Source organism: Orycteropus afer, unplaced genomic scaffold (genome assembly GCF_000298275.1).
Source record: "Orycteropus afer afer isolate SDZICR_OR568_19922 unplaced genomic scaffold, OryAfe1.0 scaffold00038, whole genome shotgun sequence".
In the NCBI taxonomy this organism is placed as follows: domain Eukaryota; kingdom Metazoa; phylum Chordata; class Mammalia; order Tubulidentata; family Orycteropodidae; genus Orycteropus; species Orycteropus afer.
Window position 1 is genome coordinate 5,151,405 of NW_006921625.1, and position 22,484 is coordinate 5,173,888.

At 52.3% G+C, this 22,484-nt stretch overlaps 1 protein-coding gene across 1 annotated transcript in view; it reads right to left on the minus strand.

The window, feature by feature from the left end:
- Positions 1-3,372: 3,372 nt before the first annotated feature.
- Positions 3,373-22,484, minus strand: part of PTPRE (protein tyrosine phosphatase receptor type E) — a 46,776-nt gene continuing 27,664 nt past the window's right edge. Inside the window, exons 9-19 of the mRNA XM_042780415.1 lie at positions 22,079-22,198; positions 20,314-20,474; positions 17,682-17,817; positions 17,056-17,205; positions 16,641-16,734; positions 15,153-15,229; positions 14,060-14,194; positions 11,018-11,143; positions 9,501-9,667; positions 8,079-8,214; positions 3,373-3,447 (exon numbers count right to left, since the gene is read on the minus strand). Of these exons, the coding sequence (XP_042636349.1) occupies positions 3,373-3,447; positions 8,079-8,214; positions 9,501-9,667; positions 11,018-11,143; positions 14,060-14,194; positions 15,153-15,229; positions 16,641-16,734; positions 17,056-17,205; positions 17,682-17,817; positions 20,314-20,474; positions 22,079-22,198 (1,377 nt within the window). The remainder of the gene's footprint in view (positions 3,448-8,078; positions 8,215-9,500; positions 9,668-11,017; positions 11,144-14,059; positions 14,195-15,152; positions 15,230-16,640; positions 16,735-17,055; positions 17,206-17,681; positions 17,818-20,313; positions 20,475-22,078; positions 22,199-22,484) is intronic.

A 22,484-nucleotide genomic window follows, 5' to 3' on the forward strand; every position in this document is an offset into this window, starting at 1 on the left:
CAGTGTGTGCATTTTCACTTCAACCATCAAATGCGATTTAGAAAACCCATTTGTCATCATGGCTGAATAATGTCTCATTGCAGGCATATACATTTTGTCTGCCATCCATTGATGCGAATTTGGGCTGTTTCTTCCCTTTTGGCGATTGTAAGTAGAGCTGACAGCAATGAACCATGAATGCCTGCTTCTAGTTCTTTTGGGTCAACATCGAAATGTTGAATTGCTGGGTCACGTGGTAATTCTGAGCAAAATTTTAAGAATCCTAAAACTGCCTATGTAAATCAGTTCCCATTTCGTAATGCATATCTTGTCTGAAAGGACTTAAGGCACAAGAGTGAAATGAAGAGATCTGAATAAGGAGGCCCAGGCTGAAAGTCAGAGTAAAGATTTATCCTTGCATCAGAATGTGTTAGATCTTGCAATTTGCATATACAAAGAATTCAGCAACATTCACTGGCATTATAATCAGAGCAAGATCAAATTAAAAATGTAATAGAAGAAAATATGATAGCAGAAACTGTCATACATACATATATTATAAAGACTACACATAAATTAAACACAACTTAGTTGAACAACAACGGAAAGTATCAGTAATCATACATTTTAAAAAATAACATGGGCATGTCTCCAATGCTGAAATGCAGGTGTCAGGCTCATTTTGAAAAGTTTTTAAAAACACATAAAAATACCTCTTGAGACAGGGGTGTGCATTCGCCTGCTGGAGCACATGGAAACAAAGGGGGGGAGGGTCACACAGTGACCAGTAGGCGGTCGATCAGGACGGGCACTCCCAATCGCTGTTTGGCATTTTAATGCATGCAACGTCGGAAAACTGGAAAGCATTGGTATGTACAGTGGGCTTTCTCTGACAGAAGGGGAAAGAGTGTTAAACGTTCTGGGCTGTGTCCCCAGGGTACGCAGCTGCTCCTTGAGCCGCGTCAGCCTGGACAGAGGCTTGTGACTCCTGGCGGCCCCGGGTGTGCAGAGTAGAACTGCATACAGGGTCTCCACGGCTGGCATCTTCAGGAGTCAGATCTGGCTTACTTTTGAGTTGCCTCGGGGTGGGTCCAGCCAATCTCTCAGTCATCCAGCACTTGACTGTTCACACCACCCAGAGACTGCAAAGCTGCGCCTCCTGGGAGGGGAGAGGCTGCCTCAGACTAGGGAGGGAAGTTCTGCATCCACCAGGAAGAGGCTGCCAGTTTGTTTTCAGAATGGAAGGGACTTGGGAGGGGGCGGAACCGAGTGCCAGGACATCTGCAGCAAGCACCTGGGGATGGGGCGGACCACTGGGGACAGGGGAAACACACTGGGGGGGGGCACTTTCCTGAGGACACTCCTGAGAAGGTCCACCTTAAAGGGACTTCTTGATGCAAAGGTGCCAGTTGTCCATCAGAGGACCTAAACAGTTCTGGTTAAGGGCTCCTAAATAGGGACCGAAGTCCTCGCCCCTGGAATTTGCCATTGAACGCCCAAGTCAATGACTAGTGTCATATCTGGCTCTGGCTCTTGGCCTCGTGTGCAGAATGAAAGCTTATCTCCCTTCTTCCCCTCGAGTCAAAGAAAGGCTCCGGGGTTTGGGGTTTCAACAGTGAGAGCAAGTGGCATCCACAGCTGCCTTCCCCAGAGCACCCTCCATTTCCCCTTCCATGTAACACGAACTCAGGGTTCAGAGAGAAGAGGGGGACGCATCATGGCAGGCAGCCCCAGGGCGTGGCTGGTGGTGACCACAGTGTCACCAAGTGTGCTTGGCTGGGTACCTCCTCTCGCCCGCAGGTGGGGCTTGGTGGGAGCAGGGAGAAGTTTGCTTCACTGTGAAACGGCTAGTAAGATAACCAGCTCCCCTGGGGGGCATCTGTGTGCACTAGGACCAAAGAGGGGGTGAGCAGTGCAATAGGAGGGTGGACTCAATTATCACAGAGTATGTCAAGTAAGGCTTGTTTACTAGCGTTCTTAAAAAGCAAAAAAAAAAAAGTACCAAAACACTGCACGTGTTAAATGCTTTTAGTAAGTCAGACCAAATGTCCTTTTTTTTTTTGTCTTTTGTGTTGTGCTTATCTGCCAGGTACCTAATGGTCACAGAAATATAACTGATCCTTTTACACATTTTGGCACTCATTTTCCCCTATAAGCCAAGCCTGTCTGGCAGTGCATTCCACCTTGTCCAGTGTCAAAGGACTCAGTAGTATTTCCATCCAAAAATAAGTTAGCTTCAAGATTAAGGATTCTTCTCCCTCCCTCTCTCTTTTTTTTTTCTTTTCTTTTATTAAATATTGTGGGGTGGGACTTTAAAAATGGATTAAATCTAAATAGACTTTAAGGTTTTTTTTTCCCCATTACAAACAACCTTCACTTTTTACAAGAGATTTTTAAAAACCAAAATGCCTTTAGAAAAGTCGAGTGTAATTGCCTGTGGGCACCCTGTTGTGGAGCCCAAGTGTGTGTTCCTCGCTCCTGGGTGGAAGACGTCCCAGGGGATGTTTAGGGTAGGCCATGGTGTTGGTCGAGCACCTCGGCCTGGCTGAGGACAGCAGGGGCCCCTAGGTAGAAGTGAATGTGGTGGTTCGAGCCTCAGAGGTTCTCTAAGTCAACAGACAGAGGATGCTGTGGGAAGGAAGGCAGCGAGGATGCGGGCTTTGCTGTCCCCAAGGCCAAGGGCAAAGTGGGCCACCCGGCATAGAGGCATCTTTTCACCTTGCTGAGATTGGACAGACATGGACTTGAATAAGCACATTTTAAATATTTCTGTACAGATTGGGTTTTTTGGTTTATACAGTCACGCTACACTAATGGCATTTAGACCTGAACTCGGGCCGTTGAGTCTCTGTGATCTTTAAAATGTGAAAATAAACCATGGGCTGGTACTGGCAACTTCAGTTAATTCCCTGTTTACATGGATCTTCACCAACCACCAACGGTTTCCCGTTCAGACAAAGAGAAGAAATGCTCCTGCCCTGGGTTGTAAATCAGTGTAGGGGCACGACTGGCCTCGGAGCACTCAACTGTGTCCTCTGTACTGAACCTGCGTTTGGGATCGCACGGATGCACACTAGGCACATTAGGACTGCCAGCAAGTAGACGTGCCGGACGTGCGAAACTGAACGATACGAATCTAACAAAAAATGGGAATATTTACTGCTATGAGCAGAGATACAGACTTATGGGGAATTGTTTGACCTTAATACGTTATTCCAATTTTTAAAAAGGGTATTTACGATTTAATGGTTTTATAGCAAGTGGTCTGTAAAGCATAACAAAATATGTACAAAGAAATTAAGAAGAATATTAATATCAACTATGAAATAAATTAACATGTTTTTTACAAATGTACTGACCATTAAATTAAAAAAATATTTTAAGGCAGAATCTTCATTTGAAATTAGCATAATCAGAAAATATATCAATAAAATCTTGTACCACTTTGTAGCAGAATTCATACTGCTCCTGGAAAAGGGAAAAGAAAAACAACATTAAAATGACATTACAGAAATCGTTGATGAACTTACTCAGGAAACATGAACAAATCAGACTTGCAAAGTCTGATGATTACAACACTGTCTGTCCTTGTGCACATGAGCTTCTGCTACATGACACAGCTATGGAAGACGTGAGAATCTCCAAATAAACCTGTCTTTCTACCTAGAAAATGTCAATATTTACTTTCAATTTAGTTTAGCAAGGCACTCTGGTGGCACAGTGGTTGAAATCATTTGGCTGCTAATCAGAAGGTTGGTGGTTTGAACTCACCAGCTGCTTCTCTGGAGAAAGATGAGACAGTCTGTCTCCCTAAAGATTGACAGCCTTGGAGACCCTGGGGGCAGTTCCACTCTGTCCTCTAGGGGAGCTGTGAGTCCGAATGGACTTCACAGCAGTGGGTGTGGTTTGGGTTTTGCTTCTGTGAAGATGACAGCCTTGGAGACCCTGTGGGGCAGTTCTACTCTGTCCTCTAGGGGCGCTGTGGGTCAGAATGGACTCCACAGCAGTGGGTGTGGTTTGGGCCTTGCTTCTGTGAAGATTGACAGACTTGGAGACCCTGTGGGGCAGTTCCACTCTGTCCTCTAGGGCTGCTGTGGGTCGGAATGGACTCCAAGGCAGTGGGTGTGGTTTGGGCTTTGCTTCCGGGAAGACTGACGGCCTTGGAGAGACCCTGTGGGCAGTTCCACTCTGTCCTCTAGGGGCGCTGTGGGTCGGAATGGACTCCACAGCAGTGGGTGTGGTTTGGGCTTTGCTTCCTAAAGATTGACAGCCTTGGAGACCCTGTGGGCAGTTCCACTCTGTCCTCTAGGGGCGCTGTGGGTCGGAATGGACTCCAGGGCAGTGGGTGTGGTTTGGGCTTTGCTTCCTAAAGATTGACAGCCTTGGAGACCCTGTGGGCAGTTCTGCTCTGCCCCCAAGGTCTGCTGTGAGCAGGAATCCACTGGATGGCAGTGGTTTTGTCTTGGCTTTTAGCTTAGCACATTTTAGAACAGGCTGCATAAATGTCTTTAGGGGCCATATTTAAACTGGAAACAATTAGTTTTGAAGTGAAACAAACAGGAACAGCGGAGCACTACCTCTGTTGGATAAATCTGTATTGAAAATGTAATCTATTAAAGTTCAGTAAAATGACAACCTAGATTATTTTTAAGCCTAAATTTATTCTATAAAAAGGGTATTTAATAAAAATGTTACCAAGCTTCAAAAGAAGAAAAAAACAAACCCACTGCCATCCAGTTGATTCCAACTCAGAGTGACCCCCACTGGGTTTCCAAGGCTGTAAATCTTTACAGAAGTAGATTGTTTCATATTCCTGTCATGGAGCAGCTGGGGGTTTTGAACCACTGACCTTCTGGTTAGCAGCCAAATGCCTTACTCATTGCATCATACATTTTACAAGGCATTTGTTTACTAAAAACAGCACGTGTTGTCTAACTGTGGCCCTTCTAGCTACCTGGTGAGGAAGGTAGGAAGGACTAGAGGTGGGTAGTGGGTTAATGGGTGGTGCCTGTGGGCCCTCAGTGATGGGCACTCAACAGGGTGGAATGAAAGAGACGGAGGAAGTGAGACTTGCACATCTTTCCTGGAGAGCCTGCCTTGAGCGTTTGGAAAACCATGTGGCCATAAAGTTGGTGGGCAGAGGAAGGACTCCAAAGGCCTAAGTGACTACATGAGGCAGCTCACCTGTCTATCAGGTAAGTTGCAGACTGGTAATCAGCTTGGTCCAGTGGACGTGTGAGTGTGGGGCCCGCTGTGCAGGGTTTGGGAAGGAGAAGTCCCAGCACCCTGCCACTCTTCTTTCCAGCATATGAGTTCAGCCTCTAAGTACATGTCCTCTAAGTACATGTCAGACAAACGTCTAAGGAGTTCAGGTTGAAAGATTCAGCATACGAGTTCAGCCTGTCCTCTAAGTACATGTCGCACAAACGTCTAAAGCAGTTCAGGTTGAAAGATGCAGATAGACCTGCTTGGCCCTTCCACAGGTCTCAGTCTGACCATGCTGGGACAGAGCTTGGTGGGATGGTGGCACTGTTTGGCATTTTAATGCAAGCGCAAAGGAGCAATTCAAAGTCTGGGTATGTACGGTGGGCTTTCTTTGACCAAAGGGGAAGGCCTGCTAAACTTTCTGGGCTGCACAGAGAAGGGGCTGAGCCCCCAGTCACACACCTGCTCTTCAGTGGAACTGGGGCAGCCTGGGCAGAAGCTAGGTGTTCTTACTGGTGAGTCAGTTCCAACTCAGTGACCACGTGTGCACAGGAGAAGCGCTCCACACGGTTTTCGGAAGCAGGTCACCAGGCCTTACTTGGGTCCGGGTGGGTTCCAACTAGCAACCTTTCAGTCAGTGGTCAAGGCTTGGCCATTTGCACCACCCTAGGAGAGCTCAGGCGCACCGGAGACTGTGGTGCTGAGGTCATGCGGCAAGCTTTTGGGAGATCTGAGAGCACACTTTAGGGGTTGTCACTTCCAGCTGTGACTTTGACACCATGGAAACTGCGCTGTTTTATTGGTGGGTCAAGGGGCAGCCTGGACAACTGGATGGGAAGCCTCCCAGGTGAGGGTGTGCAGCCAGGGCTGGGAGGCCCACTCGGCCAAGCAGGCTTCTGGTTCCTGGGAGATAAACCAGCCCTCAGTCCAGGGGTTCTCTGGCCACCATGCTGGGATGGAAGGGTTGACGACTGTCTTTCCCGCCTTTCTGTGCAGTGTTAGTAGGGAAGATGCAGCAGGTAAGGAGGACACATCCTAAAATAAGAAGTCTTGGGGGATGTACAAGTATACTTGCTGGTTGAGAAGAAGCTGTTAGCAAGTGTGGCGAGGAGGTATGTCATCTAAAAACCAGAAAAAGAATGCATTTCTAGCTCATAGAAAGAGCATATGGGCAGTGGTGCATTACCTGGGTTCTTTCAACCTCTGGAGCGAATCTTGAGATTTGAGTGAGACCAGCCAAGGAAAGCAGCCAGATGGAGCAGTGTGACACAATGACAAGTAGTAGGATCTTCACTGCTAGTGCTGCTTTTGTGTGTTGTAACAGTACACTTTTTAAGGCACACTGGGGTCCTGTAAGATCGTCCACATTGTTCTGAAGAGTGTATCTATCTAGTGTAGTTGTTCATCTTGTAGGCCTGTCTATTGTTTGGCTGGAAATCCAGGGCAGTGAGTTCAATTCCAAGCCTGAAGGGTGACTAGGGGCCATAGTCTTAGGGGTTTCACCAGTCTCTCTCAGACCAGTAAGCCTGTTTTTTTTTATGATTTTGAGTTTTGTTCCACATTTTTCTTCCACTCTATCCAAGATCTCTAATTTTGATCCTTTTCTTGAGTGGTTGGCAGTTGATAGCTGGGCACCATCTAGTTCTTCTGGTCTCAAGGTCGTGTAGGCTGAGGTTCGCATGGTCCACTAGTCTCTTGCACTACCTGTTTCCATGCATCTTTGATTTTCTTCACTCTTCTTTCCTCCAGATGAGGAGAGACCACTTGTTGCATCTTAGATGGCTGCTCGCAAGCCTTCAAGACCACAGTCACTACTCACCAAAGCAGGACGTGGAACAATGTTTTTGTGTAGTGTGTTATGCCAATTGAGCTTGGTCTTGCCTATGACCATGGTCCGTAGCCCATGGGCCCAGAGACTCACTCCCTCAAGGTGTTTGGCAATGGCTAAGAAGTTATCATAACTTCGGCCCCTTGTTGTTGTTGTTATATGCCACAGAGTTGGCCCTGACTTACAGCAACCCCTCCTTGGGTTTCTGAGGCGGTATCACTATGGAAGTAGATTGCCCAACCTTCCTTCCGAGGAGTGGCTGGTGGGTTTGAACCCCCAGCCTTCTGGTTAGCAGTCAAATGCCTTAGGCACTAGCTCTATTGTATATATGGACATTCTAATAGCACATAAAATTCATATGTAAAAATATTGTCTGCCAAAGTTATATATGGTCATGGATATATTCCCTTTTGCTTACCCATACCTGATTTGCCTGTCTACCTATGTATCCACCTGGAGATTAATGTTTGTTATTACTGATAATGCAGTGTTGTGTATGTAAAAGTATTTACCTTTGTTGTCTGTACCTTTAAGAACAATCAACCCCGGGAGGTCAGAAGGGTAACATTTGCACTGGGAGGAAGCTCAGAGGGCAGGAATGCAGAGGAAAGAAGGACTCAGGGAAAAGGTAACCAAGGGAGAAACTGGGAGGAGAGCTGTTACTCTGTAGGGACTTCAGTGTCAGGAAACAACATGCGCATGAATTGGTAAGTGGAAAACAAATGTGCTCCATGAAGTTTTACCCAACTCACAAGAAAAAGTTGAAGAAAAGCTCATTTGCATTGACTGAGAAGTTGCTTTCCGCAGTGTCTCCATCCCAGAGGCTCAGTAACTGAGTCAGAGAGGAGCACTCCCTCCTCCCGCCCAGAGAGCAGAGCTCAGCCAGAACCCGTGGAGGGAAGGGGGCTGCACAGCTTCATGTACAAAGTCCCCATTAGCTCTCTTCCTGGGGAGTCTTCCCTCCCCTCTCCCGTACACTTGAGTTTCTTTCATGAAACATACATCAAAAAGAACATACAACAATTCCCAGCTCTTCTGGAAACATGCTCGTCGTGCAGTGTCTTACCAGGGTCTGCACCATGTGTGGCCGCTGAAGCCGTAAGCTCTTCACAGCTTGAAACACGTCTAGGAGTCCCTCAGCCTTCACTCGTTCCAGAATGTTGCTGAGTGCGATGAAGGTACCTGTTCGCCCAGCGCCAGCACTGTGGGGGAAACGCAGGTAACGGCACTCGAAGGTGGGGAAGGGAAACACCCCTGCACATCAACACGGACGCAACAGCCACCAAAGTCGACTGGAGCTGCCTGACCGTCTAAGCGTGATGTGACATCTGAGAAAGATTAAACAGAATCCCTGAACCACCAACCTAGCTAACAACAGATGGGTGTTTCATGAATCGGATCAGGACAGTTACATGTGTTTAAGCTACTGTGTGGTCACTGCCCCGGTGGAGACAAGTGATTCTCAAAGTGGTTCCCTGGACCGACAGCATCAGCGTCACCTAGAAACCCATTAGACATGTAAGCCCTGCCAGTGCAGCTCTTGTTGATGTACTAGCCAACTCCAACCCCTGGTGACCCCATGTGACAGGGCACAACTTCCCCAAAAGGTCTCCTCATCTATAATCTTCGCAGGAGCGGGTCACCAGGTCTCTCTACTTTGGAGCCACTAGGTGGGTTCAAACTGCCAACCTTTCGGTTAGTGTCCAGATACCTAATCACTGCGTCACCAAGGCTCCTGGGCAGAGGTCTTGGGTGGGGGTATCCTGGGCACCAACGCACCCTGCTGTTCTAGGAACGCCCTGCCGAAAGGAGTGGTGGGAAGGGCAGGGTTTAGGGGATGTTAAGACAGAGGGTGCCATTGTCAGGAATAACAGGGCAAGGGAAGCTCTCTGCCATCAACTGAGTCAACTGCATTTGAGAAGGTCATTTTTGTGACAAACTGGATTAAGCTCCCCACCCTGCTGGGGGCCCCCAGTGAACTGGCCAGGAGGGGTTGTTGGTCTCCTACAGACGCCCTCTAGGTCCATGGCTGCCTGAACCCTTGCTTGACCTCTGGCCTTAAGATCCCAGTGCTGCTGCACTGAGCTGCCCCTTGTTGCCTCCCACAGTGGGACTGCTTGGGGACAGGGTGCAAATCTGGTCCGTCCTTGCATCCCCAGTGTCACGATTGGGGTTTGTGGAAGCAGAGCAAGAAGAAACCCATTTGGACTGTATCCACAAGAGGTCTCAGGGCACCAAGCGGGACTGAAGACAGGGCATGTGCCCCACCTATGGGCCAAGCCGGGTGTGCACCTGGAGGGTCCCAGACAAGGGAGGGGTCCAAACCCCCCAAGGACAGCCCCAATGGCCACAGGGGTGTGGTGGGCTCAATCCTGGCAGATAGCACCACCCAGCGCAAATGCATCTGTGGTCCTGCCTGTGGCTCCGACTCAGGCCGGCACAGAGGCCGAGCCTCCCTGTGGGGGAGGGGAGAGTGGCAGGGGCTCACCTGCAGTGCACGGTGATGGGGTGGTTGCCTGTCTGCTGCTGCTGCTTCTGGACAGCTGCAATGAGCTCGATCATGCCCTTGCCCTCTGCAGGGATGCCCACCTCGGGCCAGCCGTGGAAGTGGAACTGACGCACCACGCGGCTCTGCTCCTCCTGCCGGGCCAGCGGCTGTGGGAGAGCGGGCGTCCCAGCACCTCACTGCGGGCCCAGCCACCGCAGCCCTGCCCACCGCAGCCCTGTCCACCGCAGCCCTGCCCACCACAGCCCTGCCCACCGCAGCCCTGTCCACCATTCTCCCAACTCCAGCTGTGTCCTCACCCGCTCGTCCAAGGCCCTGGGCAGGCTGGCTTCGGCTGTGCTCACCCTGAATGCCTCCTCCTAACTGGGGACCAGGACAGCAGAGGGCCTGGCTGCTCATCTATGGGGTCCATGGTGTTGGCTGAGAGGAGGGGCAGGCTCCGCCTTTAGGGAGCCAGGACCTCTGCTACGTCAGAGGCTCAGGGCGAGCGGTCAGCGAGCCAGCAGCCCTGGACGGCTCTGCTATTGGTGTGGGGAGAGTGGATCCCGGTGCTGGGCTCTGGGGTACAGGCAGGCCCCGGCTTATGGATGTCTGACTTCAGGGCCACTCGTACTTGCCCTTTAATATTACGCTTCACTTTGAAATGACCAGACTAACGCCTTGTCTCCACAGATGCCTCATCACAATCGCCTCACTTGCTGCCTGTGCAGCTTTTAAATCATTGACAAGGCTTCTAGCTTTTTCTTGCACTAAACCGAAAGACAAAAACAAACTCACTGACATCCAGTCAATTCCGACTCATAGTGACCCCCATTGGGTATCCAAGGTGGTATATCTTTACGGAAGTAGATTGCCCAGTCTTCCTTCTGCAGGCTGGCTGGTGGGTTTGAACTGCCAACCTTCTGGTTAGCAGTCAAATGCCTTAGGCACTACGCCACCAGAGTTCCTCCTTCTTACACTAAGGAAGGGGTAAATGAGAACTGTGTGCACCTGTTCTACTTTATCACAAATTCAACTTATAGGCACAGTTAGGAATGGATCTCATTTGTACCCCAGGGACTGCCTGTCCTGTCCTGGCGCTTGGATGATGTCAGGACCAGAGGAGAAGGTACACATCGGGGCTCTGAGGAGGTCCCCCAGAGGGGGCCTGGCAGGGTCCCTGTGCTCCCTCCACCCCCGTATTCCCCATTCCCAGCTGACTGCATTTCTCCTAGTGGGCAGTGGGGACAGGGAATGTGCACCTCTCAGAGTAGCCCCTCTGCCCATCACCCCAGCAAGGAGCTGGGTGACCATGGGGGTCTGGTCACTACTTTTTTTGGGACGTGCCACTTGGCGGCTCGGTTGATGAACACACCGACCATCCATAATGAACTGGGACTCGGGAGAGGCGGAAAGGACACAGCAGGTGTGGGACCACATTTGGTCTGAGGCCCAGCGGAGCCCTGTGACAGCTGCAGCTGGCCCCATTGCAAGAGTACAAAGAACCCTGGCAACATTACCTGGCTGACGGTGACCAGGAAGTCTCGCACGCTGATGGCCTCAGACAGGGTGTCACTCTTGATCTCAATGGTTATTTCGCCATGAGTAACGGAGCCCTCTGCCGGCCAGTATTGGTAGCATTTGTCCTTGGGAGGGAAAATACAATTTTAAGTCTTGGAGTGTATGTAACCTGCTGTTAGGGACTTTGATCTTATGATACAGAACTGCTCTCAGACCATTTAACTATTTCATCTGAGCAAGAAAATAACATGAGGACGGATACGACAGTAGTCATGCCTGTGGATTAAGGGGACAGAATCGAAGTCCCAAAAGTGACAGATATGTGTCCACGAGACTTCAGCACATGCAGTGTGTCATGTCAGAAAGGGGACATTTTCCAATACATGGAGCTGCATGGGGAGGAAGGAGTGGAATCTGTAACTCATACCCTACTGGGGTCCACATGAATGTCCCCGACTCTCCTGGAGGTAGACGGTGCCCACTGCACTACCATGGGTGGCAGCCTTGCCCCTCAGTGAAAATTAGCCCACACAGGCTGAGTTAAGGTCACAAACAAAGCTGGTAAATCCTTAGATACAGGAAGGATTTCACTTTGCGTTACAGAGGCGCTTACTAAACTGCATGGAAGTAGAGCTGACCATGAAACAAAAGATCAAAGCCTTGACTGCATTCAAATTAACTTCTTTTCTTCAAATGACATCATAAAAAGAGTGGAAAGACAGGCTAGACATCGGGATGAGATATTTGCAACACAGCAAATTGACAAAGGAGCTGTCGTGAGACTACGTAAAGAACACCTGTACATCAACAGGAAAAAGAATAAGAAGGGGTGAAAGGCACGGACATGGTTTGCACAAGAAGAAACATGTCCTCCACGAACACTAGAATGATGCTTGGCCTCACAGCAATCAGACAGAGCCACCAAGAGATGCCACTCACACTCCTCAACCTGCAAGACTGAGGAAGCCGGGCAACACAGCGTCCACAGCAGAACACGTGCAGATAGTGGTGAGTCCACAGCTGAACGGTGTCCCTGGCACATGCTGGTGGCAGTGACAATGATTATGGCCTCTCTGGAAAGCCAGTAGGCACTGTCCCGCACACTCAAACTCTCACCTCGTCTCCGAGGGGGCCGTTGGTCCCCTGGGCATATACTAACTTTACAGTGGCAGGAGGCATGTACAGGAATGCACAGATAGCTACAACATGGAGACAACCCGATGCCATGACAAGAGAAGGGAGAGATGAGCAAACTGTGGCTTGTTCAGCAGCATGCCACACAGTGAGAATGAGGGACCACAGCTCTGGGCATCGGAATAGAAATCTCAGAAGTGTGATCCTGAGTGGAAAAAGTGAGCCCCGTAAGAGTACATATTGTGATGATGCCTTTCCTATAAGTTCAAAACAAGCAAAACCAAGGAATATTTCCTTTGATCACACACACACACACACACACACACACACACACTTATATATACAAGACAACAGAAATTAAGAAAAGGCAAAGAACACATCTTTTCAGGTGGCTACAATAAAGAAGGCAGATAAAAAGTAGTGTTGGCCAAGCTGTGGGGGAAAATGGAGCCCTCTCATGAGGCTGGTGGGAAGGGAGGCTGATGCAGCCACTACAGAAAACCTCTCAGCAGTTCCTCAAAACATCCAACCCAGAGGTAACTATGACCCAGCTTCTCCACTCCTAGGTGTAGACTCGAGAGAGATGAAAACATACACAAAACCTTGTCTGTGTGAATATTTATAGCATTATTCATAACAGCTAAAAAGTAGAAGTAACTCAAATGTCCTTCAACTGATGACAAGAGTGAGCAAACCGTGGTGTAGCCATACAAAGGAGTCTTACGTGACAATACAAAGGAATGCCTGCTGATACGTGCTATGACGTGGATGAACCTCTGGAAGAAGCGGACAAGCCCACTGTCTACTGCAAGATTCCATTTCTATGACACATCAGACGAGGCCATTTCCCAGAGGCAGAGAGGAGACCACTGGTGGCCTAGGGCTGGGGGCTGGGGGCGGCAGAGTGGGGAGTGACTTAGAGAGGTTTCTCTTGGGTGATGAAAATATTCGGACATCAGACCTTGTTGAAGTTTGCACCAACTGTGAATGGACTGGAAACCACTGACTCGGACGGTTTATAGGAGTGAATGGAACAATGTGGGAGTTAGATCTCAATAAAGCTGTATTATTATTATTATTATATTAAAGCAAATAAACCAAAACCAAACCCAGCACAGTGGTTGCGTCTTGGGGGAACCTAGACAGACAGATGTGTGTTATTGGTAAAGGTTTGGTTTTTCACTGGGTGGTGGTTTCACGAATGTTTATGTTATTAAATAAATAAACTCATGAGCGCATGGTGGTCACTGGGGAAAGGGAACCATCGTGCTCACTCAGCTGGGCCAGGGCAATACTAATTGAGCACACAAATCAACACCATGAAAAAAATCTTTGTCTTGAAAAAACGGTGTGTGGGGGGGAGAAAAATATTTTACTTAGTAGGTTGTAATCTTGGCAAATACAAAATGGCAGCATTTCCAAAAACCAAACCCAACCCACTGCCACTGAGTAGAGCCTGACTCACAGCGCCCCTAGAGGACAGAGTGGAACTGCCCCAGAGGGTCTCCAAGGCTGTCAATCTTGACAGAAGCAGACCACCTCATCTTAGTTCCACTAGCAGCTGGTGGGTTCCAACCAACAACTTTTTTGTTAGCTGCTGACCGTTTAACAACTGCACTACCAGGGCAAGGCAGGTTAAACAAAATGTAAGTCACGCACAGATGCCAATGGGAAGTTAAGCCTAACAACAGCAGAATTGTGGGAGGAAGACTTTCTTGTCCCCAAACTCTGTCCCTCCTGAGAAGCCCCTCCCTGGAGCCCTGGTTCTCTCTCTCTCTCTCTCACACACACACACACACACACACATACACACACACACACGATCAGGACTGGCAGTGGGGACACTTTTCACCGACAGCCCTGTGTAAGTTGACGCCCCCGGAGGCTGGGCTGGGCAGTGCCCCGACCTGCTCGCGCTCCTGGACCTCGGTGAGCATCACGATGGTGTGGCATTTCCACTCCCAGATCATCCTCCAGAAGTCCTCCACCGTGTGTGCCAGCGGCCCCTGGGTGGCGATGAAATAGTCCTTCTGTCGGTAGCCCTGCAAACAGAGGAGTCGAGGTCATGGCGGCTGGTTCTGCTCCAGGGCCTTGGTGTGTAGCAGAGTTTGAGGCTGATGAGGGAGAATCTTCTCGAGGCTTCCAAGGCGGAGGCCAGCACCAGCTGGACACATGCTGGCTTTCGCATGTCCAAGACGCCAGCAAAGTCCTATCGGATGTGAAGTGTCTGCACCTGCACGCCTGTGTGGACGCCACCAGCACCCAAGGCTGCACCCCAGTGCCAAGGTCACCCACCCCACGCCCTCCCCCCACCCACACCCCAGCACTGAGGTCATCTCAGATGGGTTCTCTGAGCTACCAGGCACCTACAGCTGCCTGAGGAAAAGCACCTGGTGGCTCTCAATCTCATTTGTTCCTACGTCACACATCGTGGTGTGGAGCAAGGAGCCCTGGGAATTTGAGGAAGTAGGTCCAAATCCCAGCTTCTCCACAAGGCCCACATGACCTTTGGCATGGTTTCCTCATCTGCAAAACTGAAATAACGGCACGTCCTTGTCTGCAAAGCCCTGTCCTGGCCGCACATCTGCTGACCCCACCGGGGCAGGAAGACAGCCGGTGCCTGGGGTCCTGAACAGGCTCACTGCACTGTCTGCCTGGTGAGTGTGATCCAAATGACCCCGGAGCCAGGGTGCCAAAGACCCGATGTGTAACCGCTGCCCACACATGTGCACAAGAGAGTCAGCTGTTAGTGCCTGCAGGACTTTCTATCAACAGCAGAATGAAAAATCAGCAGCTTACGACTCCTCAATTTCCCAGGTTCACTATGCTTTGTTTGCGGGTTTGTTTGTTAAGTGAGGAATTCTGCTAATAAAATGGTTTGCATTTCTGGAGGCGTGTCATCTCCTCCTGGCTGTGAAATGAGGTTGCCCTGAGTCTGTGTGACTGTACGAAGGGGGAGCACGCGTCTTGACCCAGCGCCCCCCGGACCACCACACTCACGTCTATAAAGGATGCGTTGATGTAGTCGGTGTACTCCTGACCCCGTTTCATGGAAAGGATCACGCGATTGAAGTCATCTGCAACAGAGTGGTTTGTTTGGTCAGCATTGCCTGGCACACCTACCCCACAAGCTTCCCAAATTCCAACTGTTGATAAAATCGCTAAGAACAAGGCAACTTCTGAACGTCCACTTTACAATGTCGCTTAATTAGACGGCGCAGGGAAGTTCTGCTACAGAGTGAGGGTTTGAGGGGCGTCCAGCTGCCTCTATTTTTCACGAGTTAATGGGATGCAGACCAGTTTAGATGCGTTAAAATTACTGCATTTGAGGAATTAAAAAGAGTGTGTCTAGGCAGCCAACCTGATGAAGTGGTGAGGACGTTGCAGCCCCGAGAATTAAGTGTCTGGGGCCTGGGGGCGTTGCCCAGCCCCATCCACTCCCCACGTCCCTGCAGCAGCACTGCGGCCACTGGGGCTGTGACCCAGCGCACAGCCGTTACCGTCGTGGGTTGCGCCGTGCCAGGCCACAGGGCGTGCACCGGCTGGTTCTGGAAGTAGACTGTGAAGCCTTTCGTTCTAGCCTGTCTTAGTCCGGAACCTGCTCAGCATCATGGCAACACCCAAGCCTCCACTGAGTGACAGCTGGTGGCCGTGAGTCAGGCACCTTGGCCAGGAATTGAACCCAGGGTCTCCTGCACAGAGGATGGACATTCCACCTCGGAACACCACTGGCCCACTGTGACCTCTCAGATAGGCCTGTGTGCAGCTGCTTTAAGATGGCGTGTGTGTCTGGAGAGGTGACTCTGGAAGACAGTGTCTGGACACGTCCTCTCCCCCAGCATCGTACCTGCAGCTCCCCTCGGCACCTTGCTCTCTGTGGAATCTGCCACTTCGCTGAGGCTCTGGGTTTGCCTTCCTTTGTCACTGGGATGACCTGGCTCCCCAGCCTGCCCCTCATACCTGCCTCCCTCCCAGCCTGTCCTTCGGCTGCCCTGTGGCCCTGCCGGCCCCACCTCGCCCAGGACCACAGCTGCAGGCTAGTGTCCCGACTCCATCCTGTGGACACTTCCATCTCCTTCCTCCCAAAGGTCCAAGGCTTTCCCTGTCCATGTGGGGCTGATGGTGCGGCCTCCCAGGGTGGAGGGAGGAGGGCCCGAGTTGTGCAGTGAGCAGGAACCATGTCAGGCCTGAAGCAAAGAAGTGCAGCCCCTCCCGCTCCCACCTCTAAGCCCTGTCAGCAGCTGGACACCTGAGGACAGTCTGGGCCCTCCGTGCTTTCAGGTGAGTCTTGTCTGCCCAACACCTTCACGGTGCCCAGGAGCCCTGAGCCCGGCCTGTGGGTGCTGGTGGCCGAGCCTGAGCTCGGGTCCATAGTGTCTCAAGGGTTGAGGATGCCAGGCCAGCCCTGTGACAGCCCTGCTACTGCCCTGCGTGAGGTCATCTTAAGTCACGGTCATCTAGTCACGGCCGTCCCCGCAGCTGCCTTACACGGGATGATCTGGATGACCCTGGCCTTCTTCATGTTGGCCGGCAGGTTGCCTGTCCTCATGTTCTCTTTCATGATCCGGACATTCGTCAGCTTCTGCAGTTAGAGGAACAGCACACGGTTACATCCGCAACATTCCTGAGTGAATCACTCAGTCATGTGACAGCACTGCTGGACGGGTACCCCTGAATAGGAGGTACCCATCCCCCTCTCCAGCCAGGCCTGGGTCTTGGAAATGACATGCTCCCTGCTGGCACTCCTAAGCACACAGGCACCCCCTCCTCCTCCCCTGCATTTTCTGGGTCACACAAAAAGGGACGAGGTTGACCCTGGCTTCACTTGCCCAATCACCCGTTTTCCCTGTTTCCTGTGCAGCCTGTCCCCCGGCCACCCCAGAGGGGACCCGCTGGTACCCACCCGGAACTCGTCCTCCAGCCCCAGCTTGTCGAAGTGGCTGCTGGAGCCATGCAGGCCCTGCAGGTGCTTTTCCAGAGAGGACACATCGAGCTCTGTGTCCCCATAGAGGTAGTACTCAAGTAAGGCTTGGTAGATGAACGTGTACTGCATCTGTGGGAGCAACAGAGAAGCAGTGCCCTCACCTCTGCCCGGCCACCCCGCCGCTCAGAGCTCAACAGCAGAGGGGCCAAGGGAAGGAGGTCTGGGGGCACCCGTCAGGTCAGCGGCCATGTCTAAAGGCTACTCCAGCCCATTGGTAAAGATGGTAAATGACAGCTGACGTTTGCTGAGGCTATCTCCCTGCCGGGCACCATTTGAGGGGATAGTGGAATCACCCCCATTTAGCAGGGGGACTCCCAGCACAGGGTGTGGGGAGTTACTGGAGTTCCCAGGGGAAAGAGGTACCCAGCGAGCAGTGGGTGCTGTGAGCCAGGTGTGCTCTGTGATGGGGCAGAGTGGCAGCAGGCTGTGAGTCACCAACGGTGAGCCTACGTCCATGGGGTGCAGAGCACATGGGGTGCCTGAGGCCCGTGTACTTGCTTGTGGGGCTCCAGCACAGAGAAGGGGTTGGCCCAGAGGGGACTCACATCCGTTTGGACCATCTGAGGACGCTGGTTGCGGATTCTTGACACAAATTCGAAGACGTCAACCTTCTGCTCGGCACACATCATGTCGACCATGGCGTCGATCACAATAAAGGTGCCCGTCCGGCCCACACCCGCACTTGGGGGAGGAAGGGAGACACCAGTATCAGGAATCACAGCCCCACATGACCAATGGGCCTTGGCAGAGGCCTGAGGGCCAGGACAGAGGTTGCGCCCTAAAACCAGGCAGCTCCACGCAATTGCCTTTGCGTGACAAAGGGCAAGTCTAGTGTGTGGCCACCAGGGGGCGCTGCAGTCGAGGCCTCGAATTGTCTCAGTAAGTAGAAAAAGCATCCGTGACAAGCTCTGTAGCAGCCGTGCATGGGTGTCTGAGTCATTTTTCCCTCTTACCAGATGCTGCCTTCTTGATATCACTTGTGTAAATGGAATTTGTTTTTCTCAATGTCACACTTGACATGGGTTTTCCTCTGGTGGCGTAGTGGAAAGCATTTGGCTGGTAACCAAAAGGTTGGCAGTTTGAACCCACCAGCTGCTCTGTGGGAGGAGGATGAGGCAATCTGCTTCCATAAAGATAACAGCCTTGGAAACTCTGCGGGGCAGTTCCACCCCATCCTCTACGGGCCCTGTGAGTCAGAATTGACTGCACAGCAGTGGGTATGGTTTGGGCTTTGCTTCCGTGAAGTTAACAGCCTTGGAAACCCTCTGGGGGCAGTTTCACTCTGTCCTCTAGGGGTGCTATGAGTCGGAATTGACTTGACCACAGTGGGTTGGTTCAGCACATGGGTTGCCACAGGTTGAAATCGACTTCATGGATTTCCACAGGCAAGGACCGCTTTGGCTGGGCCTGCCACCCATAAGCCCTGCAGGCTGCAAGGGAGGCACCAGTCCACTCAGCCCATCTCTGCCCAGGCCCTTGGCCTCTCTCAGATCCTGGCATGCCCTCCTTGGCTGGCTGGTGCCAGCTGGTCCTCAAGGCCTCTGGGAACTGCCCCTTCCCTCGGAGCTCCTGCCATTCCCACATCTGGGTGTCCTTGTCCTCCCAGTGCACCCCCACCACGCACCTGGACACATGCCCAGCACTGCCCAGTCATGCTGGCCCTATGTCTGCTGTGCTGCAGGCAGGTGGGCGAGTGAGTCCTTGTTCATGGTTGTCGCCCTAACCCCCAGTGCATCATCCTGCCGGCCCCACACTGTCTTGTCTGATGAAGAGTTGCAGGACGAGGCAGGTGAGCTGTTCTCATCCTCGGTCATCGCTCCCCATGATGGGACACACAGGTGGCACCCAGTCAACGTTTGTGAATGAAGCGCCCGGTCCCCCACGTGTCGGGAGTCTTCAGACACAGCAGCGGTTGCGTGGATGACTTGGCACCTCGCGTGTCAGCGGGGAACTGGGCCCCATGGGGTTTTCAGTGGCTGATTTCTTGAGCAGCCCGCCAGGCCTCTCTCCTGAGGCTCCTCCGGGTGGCCTAGGACCTCTCCCCTTCCAGTCAGCAGGTGAGTGCGTTCACCGTCTACCCTCCATCTTGCAGTGCGGGAAGCTTTGAGCGGGCAGGACACCAGGGCATCCCAACTGCCAGCCTCCTCAGCCCTGCCTCCACAGCAACAGGACAGCACAGGGGCCCCTGGAGGAGTGGGCCAGGTCTTCCTGTTCTGTCTGGGGTCCACCAAGAGGACAGCAAGTCACAAAGGAACCTACTCGTCTTGGTCTTAAAGCACAAAACACATGAGCCGGTCAAGCAGCCGGAGCCCGAGGCCTTTCCATGCACGCGCTTCCACAGCAGAAGCTCTTGGATACGGGCCTGAGGGAGAGGTGTGCACAGTCTCTGCAGATGGGGATGGCCCAGTGATAAAACAAGAACAAGAACAGCCAGTGGACACAGCACAGGGAGAGCTAAGTGGAAAAAGCTCACAGCCTGTGGGATAAGCCATCATGGTGGCGTGGTGGTGGTCCTGGTGGCAGTTGCCATGGTAACCACGGTGGCCATGGTGGTCACGCACTGGTGATAGGAGGATAGGAGCCACAGTGGTGGCGGCAGTACACGGCTGTGTGGTATTTTTTACCTTGTAAGCTCCAACCCGGGCATGGATCACAGTTATCACTGAGAAGAACCAGAGCTGGGAGAGGTGGAGTGCTGCCCAAGATGACAGGGCTGGCTGGACAGCCCCACTTTGGGGGTCTGCTCTTGCCTTGGGCACTGTTCAGGGGACACTCAGAGCCTCAGTGAGCTTTCCTGTGAAGACTCAGGGCTTCTGTTGAGCATGGTTTCACTCTGTGTCCCCAGAAGAATCTGGGGTCTCTGAGGGAAGACGAAGCCATGAGGACCAGGCAAGCCCCGTGCCACCACCAGCCTGGGCCTCTCAGCTTTGTCTCTTCTCACGCGGAGGTCCCCTCAGATGGCAGGGTTTGTACAGGGTTTGCTGACCGTGGAGTGAGCCGATGGCTGAACCCCGTCTACCTCACACCTCTGTCCCCTTCTGGGTCCCCCAAACTGCCCTTGGTGCACATGTGCCCGGGTGGGTGATGCTCCTGTGGCCCTGCCTGCACTTCCCCCCGGCCCCCTGACACAGCCCACTGGTCATTATTCCTCAGAAGATGGTGGCCTGGCCCACATACCTGCAGTGGACCACGATGGGCCCGGCGTGTGTGGGGTTGAGTGTCCTCACTTTCTTCAGGAACTTGAGCATCCCGATGGGGGTGAAGGGCACTCCGAAGTCAGGCCAGCTGGTGAAGTGCAGCTGGGAGACGAGCCGCGGGGCTTTGCAACTGTCGGGGAGCTGAGGGGGATGGGGCCGTGAGGGGACGCCGGCCTCAGGCCCTCCCCCCTCCCCCCAACATCTGGTCTGATGAAGCTCAGATGGCTCCCATCCCCCAGGCTGGGATAGCCACGGAGTCTGTGGGGGTGGGAGGGCCTCTGTGGCTGCTCACAGGGACAGCAGAGCAGGGCCAGCGGCTGCCTGTCACACCAAGCCAGGCAGCCTTGAGCAGCGGACACCACTCCCACAGGTGGCCAAAGGCTCACAGGCCACTGGTGGGCAGGCAGCATGCCCGTCACCTGGGATGGGTCCTTATGCCTGCAGCCCCATACCACTACTGACAGCACCTCCTCTCACGTGCAAATGTGTCTTAATGTTGGAAGAAGAGGTGATGTGGTTGGCCTTCTCACAGAGATCACGGCCTGGCTTGGAGCTTTTGCCTTGTGCTGCCCAGCATCTAGGAGTTCGGTTATCCCCTGTCCCAGCCCCAGGGACTATAGGCCCTGTATCTGGCAGTGTGTGTACATGTGTGCATGCACATACATGTGTGTGGCACAGCATGTGCACATGTGTGTACATGTATATAGGACAGTGCATGTGCACATGTGTGTACATGTGTGTGCAACTGGCAGGACATGTACATGTGTGTGCTCCTGTCCCCCAGGCTGGGATAGCCCGGAGCCTGTGAGGGTGGGAGGGCCTCTGTGGCATGGCAGGGCATGTGCACGTGTGTGCACAGGGCAGTGTGTGCAACGTGTGTACATGTGTGTGTGACAGGGCATGTATGTGTGTGGCATGGCATGTGCACGTGTGTGTGTACGCACATGTGTGTGGCAGTGCATATGCACGTGTGCATGCATGTGTGGCAGTGCACGAGCACATGTGTGGCAGTGCATGTGCTTGTGTGTCTGTGGCATGTGTGTGCAGTGCATGTGCACATGTGTGTACACAGGTGGGGGGGGCGGGCAATGTAAGACTAAGCTCATCCTTCTCCACTCAGCACTGGTTTCCAGGGACCAGAGATGTGCTCTGTGGCCTGGCTGTGTGACCCCCGTGACTCCTGATAAAACTACCATCTGGTTTTTCATTCGTTTAAACCTGCATCTCCTCTGCCTTGTATACAGGCATTTTCTCTGACAGCAGCCTTAGATCCTTTTTGCAGGGAGCTAACAGGAAATAAGCATGGAAATAATAAGGGAATTTCATACATAATTTTGAAACTGTCGAGAATTCCTAGATTTGCTGCCTCCCAACCCCAGCTTGCTGCAGAGAGGGGCCTCAGCTGCCACACCCCAACCCGGCTAGACTTTCTCCTGGGGAAACCCAAAACGGCCGCCAGGGGCCAGGAGCTTCTCGGAACTTCTGCTTTACTCTCTGCTGACTAAGGGACACATGTCTGAGGCTGGTCTCTGCCAGCTCACATCAGCTGCCCACTCATACCCACCCACCCAATGCCCACATGGCCTCATCCTCCACCCTCCAGCCATAGCAGTACCCTACCCAGCGAGAACCCCTGAAACCCTGGGGGTGCAAAGCCCTTCACGGCATAAAAGAAGAAGTTCTTTAAGCACCGAGGTCGTGAGTGACTGCATGGTCTTTCCCGAGTCATGACTTGAGGTACTTACGGACTGGATGCAGAACTTCCTGATGGTGTAGTCCACTAGGACCACACAGTCCTCCACACACACACGGATGCTCCCGTACGTCCAGCAGCCCTGGTCAGGCCAGTACTGGTGGCACTTTTCCTACCGGGGAAAATTAAACAAAAATAAACAGAGCTGTGGGGCTCCCTCTATTACCCCTCCCCACCATCCTCACAGACAAACAACTCATTTGCAGACAACCCTGTCTTCCACACAGACAACCCTGCCCTCCATAGAGATAATTCCACCATCCCCACAGACAACCCTGCCACCATACAGACAACCCCACCATCCACATAGACAACCTCACCATCCGCACAGACAACCCCACCATCCACACAGACATACCCCACCATCCTCGCAGACAAACCCACCATCCACACAGACA